At 36.4% G+C, this 6,577-nt stretch overlaps 1 protein-coding gene across 1 annotated transcript in view; it reads left to right on the forward strand.

Annotated features, from left to right (window-relative positions):
* EPCAM (epithelial cell adhesion molecule) overlaps positions 1-5,560 on the forward strand; it is an 11,489-nt gene extending 5,929 nt beyond the window's left edge. Inside the window, exons 6-9 of the mRNA XM_024753642.1 lie at positions 884-985; positions 2,383-2,583; positions 4,275-4,319; positions 5,104-5,560. Of these exons, the coding sequence (XP_024609410.1) occupies positions 884-985; positions 2,383-2,583; positions 4,275-4,319; positions 5,104-5,145 (390 nt within the window). The 3' untranslated portion in view covers positions 5,146-5,560. The remainder of the gene's footprint in view (positions 1-883; positions 986-2,382; positions 2,584-4,274; positions 4,320-5,103) is intronic.
* Positions 5,561-6,577: the final 1,017 nt, after the last annotated feature.

The following is a 6,577-nucleotide window of genomic DNA, read 5'->3' on the forward strand; positions in this document are numbered from 1 at the left end:
TTTTTTTTTTTTTTTTTTTTTTTTTTTTTTTTTTTTTTTTTTTTTTTTTTTTTTTTTTTTTTTTTTTTTTTTTAGCAAGTGAGCTTTAACAGAAAATTGGTCAGATAGTTTGGTTTGGGTATGATTTTTGATAGTGGTTAAACTGCATTTGAATAACAGTTTAAGCCCTGGGCACTTAATCCTGCAAATCCCCTGTTATTGTTTTCCTTCCGTAGTCTTTGAAAACCTCAGTTTACCCTTAAAGAAAATGTATCTCTTACTATTCCTAACACATGCCAGTCTTCACACCTTGGAAAACCTCTCTCTGTGGTTGTTTCTGGCAATACTTAGGATGCTACGTAGTCCTGTTTTCTCTGGTTTCAGGAGCTAGTCTTTAATCAGTTAGCCCTTCCTTAACTCTTTCACCTTTGGTTGAAAAATGCTTGAATAGTGTGATGGAACTCTTTCAAGGCAGAAGATTGCTGTCATTTTTTAAAAGACTTTTTGGTAGGGACAGACTTTTTTCCTTCCTAAAAACAGAACATGGTAAATGCCACTGCATTTTGGATTGCATTTCTTTAGCATTTTAGCATTAAAGTAGTTCTAACCAAATAAGGTACTTTAATATCTTGTTTAAAATCTTTTGAAAATTCTCTTTTGAAAAGAAAATTATAACTATCTTTGGTTGCATTGCTATTTTAATTCCTTTGGATAGATTTTTAAAACCTCCCAAAGATTTTGAAATTATTGGTGATAAACCCAATTATCCACTAATGGCAAGAAACACTGACACATGCAGATTACAGAAAATCCAACACTGAATATTCTGATTATTGAACAATGATATTTTCATACAGTTTTGGTTATAGTAATATTAATTTGTATTTTTCAATTTTTCCCCCAGTATGAGAATGATGTTATCGTTATTGATCTGGTACAAAATTCTTCTCAGAAAACTCAGAATGATGTGGACATAGCTGATGTGGCTTATTATTTTGAAAAAGATGTGAGTATAATCTTCCTCATTTTATTCCTGTGTTTAGAAATGTAATGTTGTCTATCATGCCTCAGTGGACTCAAGATCTTTCACCTGTTTATCTACTTTTAGATCAACTGTATGAATAACTGTTCTCCAACTGGTTCTCACGCTGCAATTAATTTTGTCCTCCTTGTCGTTCACACTCACCTTTCTTATACCCCTTTCTTACTTGTATATTTATGCCTTTTTATCACATTGTTCTGCCTAGAATATCTTCTCTCCTATGATTTTTACTACCTCCTTGGCAGTTATTTAGTTTGTGAGTGTAGCCTTCCCCTACTATAATTTCCATTAACAAGAGACTATGTAAAAAATGCTGTGTGGGGCTTCCCTGGTGGCGCAGTGGTGGAGAGTCCGCCTGCTGATGCAGGGGACACAGGTTCATGCCCCGGTCCGGGAGGATCCCGCATGCTGCGGAGCAGCTGGGCCCTTGAGCCATGGCCGCGGAGCCTGTGTGTCCGGAGCCTGTGCTCCTCGGCGGGAGAGGCCACAACAGTGAGAGGCCCGCGTACCGAAAAAAAAAAATGCTGTGTAACTGGTGTGATTAAAATGTTTGTTTAAACTTCAATATACTGAAGTGAGCTATTTTCTTCTTTTTTTTTTTTTTCCTGAGCCCATCTCCTGGAATTTCAGTTACGTGTATGTTAGACCACTTGATAGTAACCACAGGGGCACTGAGGCTTTGTTCTTTTTTAAAAAGTTTTTTTGGCTGTGCTGTACAGCATGGGAGATCTTAGTTCCCTGACCAGGGATCGAACCCGTGCCCCCTGAAATGGAAGCATGGAGTGTTAACCACTGGACCACCAGGGAAGTCCCTTAAGTGAATTATTTCCTGATGAAATCTGGGATTCACTTCAAAATAACAAGACCAAGGAATTCCCTGGCGGTCCAGTGGTTAGGACTCCGCGATTTCACTGCTAAGGGCTTGAGTTCGATCCCTGGTCAGGGAACTAAGATCCCAGAAGCCAAGCGATGCAGCAAAACAAAACAAAATAAAACCCCACAAAACAAACAAAGAAAACAAAAAAACAGGCTGGGAGAGGCTGGGGGGGGGTGGGGATAGAAGGAAGAGTAGATAAAATAAGGTTGGCTATGTGTTTATGTTATTGAATCTGAGTTAACAGGTACATGGGATCTCATTATTCTATTCCTTCTACTTTTGTATATGTTTGAAATTTTCCTGTCATTAAAGTGGTGGGTATTTTTTGTTTTTTTCTTTCTTCTGTTTCAATGGATGAGATTGTTATCACCAAAACCGTAAAGATTCTTGGCAGCAGTTCTTTTGGTACATAATTGGCACGTAATTCTGTGTGGCCATGGTAGGTTTTCTTAACTATTTTAAATTGCTTTTCTCCTCAATGTAGGTTAAAGATGAATCCTTGTTCCAGTCCAACAGAATGGACCTGAGAGTAAATGGGGAACTACTGGATCTGGATCCTAGTCGAACTTCAATTTACTATGTTGATGAAAAACCACCTGAATTTTCAATGCAGGGTCTACAAGCTGGTATAATTGCTGTCATTGTGGTTGTGGCAGTAGCAATTACTGCTGGGATTGCTGTGCTGGTGAGTATAGGACAAGTAAAATTTCATTTCAGGGTCTCTTCTTTGAAGAAAAGGTGATAATATGAAAAAGCCACAACCGTGTGCCAAAACAAGTTAATGAAACCAAGTCTTCATTTTTTGTAATCCTTTATGCTGAATGAATCTATTGCGTTTCCGGTCCCTTTTTATAAAATAGTCAACCTTATGAAGCAAGAAAGGATACTGATCTGAGAAAAGCTTGTAGCCGAGCACCTCACAGGTTGGTTACATTGCTGTCAAATAGCAAACGTCCTTCAGCTGTCCTCACTGCACACAGGAGTGCAGTTCAACACTGTTGCCAGGGTTAATGCAAAGTAACCTGAATTCCCAAACCATTCAGTGAGATGAAACTACAGAACACAAATTAATGTTAGCATAAAAAAGAATTAAAAGGGATAAGTGTGAAGCAGCAGTTCAAAATAAAAGATTTAATGTAAACTGAACTTAGCAGTGCTTCAGAAGAAGACTGTATCACCTGAACAAGCAGCGTTCGTTCTAGCTATGTAAGGGTACTTCAGCATCAGGAGATTTTACCAACGCAACAAATTCAGAAATAGATTTGATGGTATATGAGAAGTTATATTTTCAGTTCAGCAGCATTATCACACTTGGCTATCCATCTGGAAGAAAACAAAAGTTGGATTCCTGTTTCACCCCACCAGGGCTGGCCGTATTGCTCAGCTGTGTGTGAATAGCACATTTTGGAGCACAGCAGCGTGAAAGGAGTTGGGCAGTATACCCATGTTCAAACACAAATTCTAGACGGGTTACAGTTCAAAATGTTAAAGAATAAAGTCTCAAAATTAATTTAGGAGATGTTGTACAACCTTGTGATAAAAGAAACCAAGTAAGGTGGGAAATCTGGAATCCATGAAGGAAGAAGTATATATTTGACTTCATTGAAATTAAATATTTTGTATGGCAGAGATACTGTAAAGTGAAAAAAATGTCAATGATAGGCTCGGGGAAAATACTATGCATAAAACAAAAGATTATTATGCATACTATATAAAGGGTTCTTAGAAAATGATGAGGAAACTAAAGAAAGAGTGGTAACAGGTGTGAATAGACAATTTACAGAAAAGGAATTCCAGATGGCAGATAAACACATGAAAGGTTCATCATAGAAATCTAATTGTCCTACAGAAATGAAAGCACAAGTACATAAGGAAGCATGGTCAAGGTCATGTATTCCAGCGTTGCTAGTAAGGTGAATCTGGAAACAGCCTGAGTGTACATCCAGAGGAGGATGGATGAGTAAACTGTGGGGTATCCATGCCATGGAATAAAGTGGCTATTAAAAAGAAGGAGTTCAAAAAAAAAAAAGGAGGAGTTCAATCTATAGCTTTTGATCTGGAAGGATTCCTGTGATGTGGATACAGGGTGTGCAAAGAGGGAAATGATACTCTGCATGATCCCATTTGTTTTTTGAGACCCCCTAAAACTTACATGCACGTGTTCATACATTTGTGTCAGGATGTGGAAGAATCACACATTTCACCAAAGATTATTCATTGTTTTCTCTGCATTTGAGAAACAATGTCTACGGATAGATTTTAAAATTAAATTGGTTCATATCAGAATTGTGTTCATTAAAAGCATATGTGTCAATTTAGACTAACTTTTTGTTTGGGTAGCAGTCCTCAAATAGTAATCATTTTTCTTCCATATAGGTTGTTTCCAGAAAGAAAAGAATGGCAAAATATGAGAAAGCTGAGGTAAGTGGATTATTTAATTTAAAAGGCCCTTGTTTTAATCTCTTACTCCTAATAATCCCTATACCTTCCAGACACTGACAGGTCTCAATTACACTTGAGTCCCTTTATAGTATAGTCCTTAGGGTCTTAGGGAGAGTCTCACAATGCTAAATTTTCTTGCACGAGTTCCATAGCAGACCAGATTATGTTGACTTCTGACCACTTACTGGCTAGGCAAGTTATTTAACTTCCCTTAAGCCTCCGTGTTTCCTTTATCTGCAAAACGGGGATAATAGTACAGACCCATTGTAAGGATTTAATAAAGTAATCTGTGTAAAGTGCCGATCCCATGCTTGCCGCACAGCAAGATGTTTGCCATCCGTAGTAGTTTGTCATCTTGTCTCGGTTCTGCCTATAATTAATTGTGTGATCTCAGACAAATCATTTAATTCTAAACTTCAGTTTCCTCACCCATAAAGTAAAAGATTCAAAATAGAAAATGAATTGGTTCTTCCTATATTTAAAAATGGTATACATTTAACAAAAATATTACCCATTCTTAAAGATTTATCTTACCTGCTACTTCCCTCTGTCACTTTGGCCATCTTACCTCTAAAAAGCAATTTGGATCATGTACTTAATGTGTGTTTCCTTGTAATATAACTTTTTTAAAAAAAATTTAAATAAGTCATAAATGTGGAAGAGAATTTTCTTGCATTCCTTTTTGATTTTTAAGCTATTTTCAGAATAAACAAAAGACTGGGTCCAAAATTATTTTAATTTTTTCTTTTTTCCTCTATTTCAGATAAAGGAGATGGGTGAAATGCATAGGGAACTCAATGCATAACACTAATTTGAAGAGTAACTATAAGAAGGGGAATTAGCAAACAGAGTCAGATTACAAACGTATGAACATGGGGCAAAGAGAAGATCTTTGAAGACCACTATTGTGTTAGTTAACATCATATATTTGTAACAGTTAAACCTGTACTCAAAATATAAGCAGTTTGAAATTGACTTAAAGTTTGACCACAAGTATCATATATATGCAGATCTGATATAAAACCCAGAATTTGAACTGCATAGTTTGAATTATTTATGCCTAACATTGAAGGGTATGCATTAAATATGCTTCCACAGTAGAGTCTGAGTGACTACTGTCTCGTCTGTTTGTGATTAAAATAGCTGCCTTTCTGTCTACTTTGAGTCTTGTACATATAAATGTTTTTTATGAACTATGAAATAAAAGATTTAAAAAATGACTTTCCTATCTTCATTTCAATCATATTGAATCAAATTTCATAGTATACAAATAATAGGTTAAGAAATGCTCTGAATGCTAGCTACAAATTAGAACTTGCGTGAGTCCTTATAATCATGTATATTCAATATAAAATTTATAACCTGTAGTGTGTAACTTTTTTAATAACATTTTTTAAAAAAAATATTTATTTATCTGTTTTGGCTGCGCCAGGTCTTCGTTGCGGCACGCAGGCTCTTTAGCTGTGGCATGTGGACTTCTTAGCGGCATGCAGGATCTAGTTCCCCCACCAGGGGTTGAACCTGGGCCCCCTGCATTGGGAGCACGGAGTCTTACCCACTGGAGCACCAGGGAAGTCCCTGTAGTGTGTAACATCTACACAGAAAAACCAAACAATTTTATTCTGCATGCATCTCAGATTCTATTTTAGTCAAAGTGACATTTTGACAGACACTTAATACCTTGAGGCAGAATTGATGGAGAATGTTGTGAACCATGAATTCCGTGGTTGGTTGAATTAGAAGCACCGTTTTTTTCAACTGAATAATTATGGTACAAACACATTTTGTATGAAGTTAAAGTATCCTGAAATGTTTTGCTTTTCTTAGGAAATTTTTAAAAACACTATGAAAAGAACATTAAAGAAAATATAAAAACTAGACTTAAACATTGGGATATGTTTTTTAACATATGTTTAACATTTTTTAACATTATGTTTTAAACAAGGGGTATGATTTTTATCCCTTCCGTAGCAGGCAAATCCTAGGATGGCCCCTAAGATTTCTTACCCATGATGTATATGCTCTATGTAATTTCTTCCCTTAGAGTGTGGGCAAGATCTGTGAATATGATAGGCTATCACCCCTGAGATTGTTATATGGCAAAGGTGAAGGGATTCTGTAGATGCAGTTACGATCCCTCATCACTTGACTCAATTAAAAGGGAGATTACAAAAGACTGCCTAAAAGTAAGAGACAAAAAGCAGAAATAGACGTGCTCTCCTGTTAACCTTAAAGCA

Source organism: Neophocaena asiaeorientalis, unplaced genomic scaffold (assembly GCF_003031525.2).
Source record: "Neophocaena asiaeorientalis asiaeorientalis breed wild unplaced genomic scaffold, Neophocaena_asiaeorientalis_V1.1 scaffold171, whole genome shotgun sequence".
Taxonomy (NCBI): domain Eukaryota; kingdom Metazoa; phylum Chordata; class Mammalia; order Artiodactyla; family Phocoenidae; genus Neophocaena; species Neophocaena asiaeorientalis.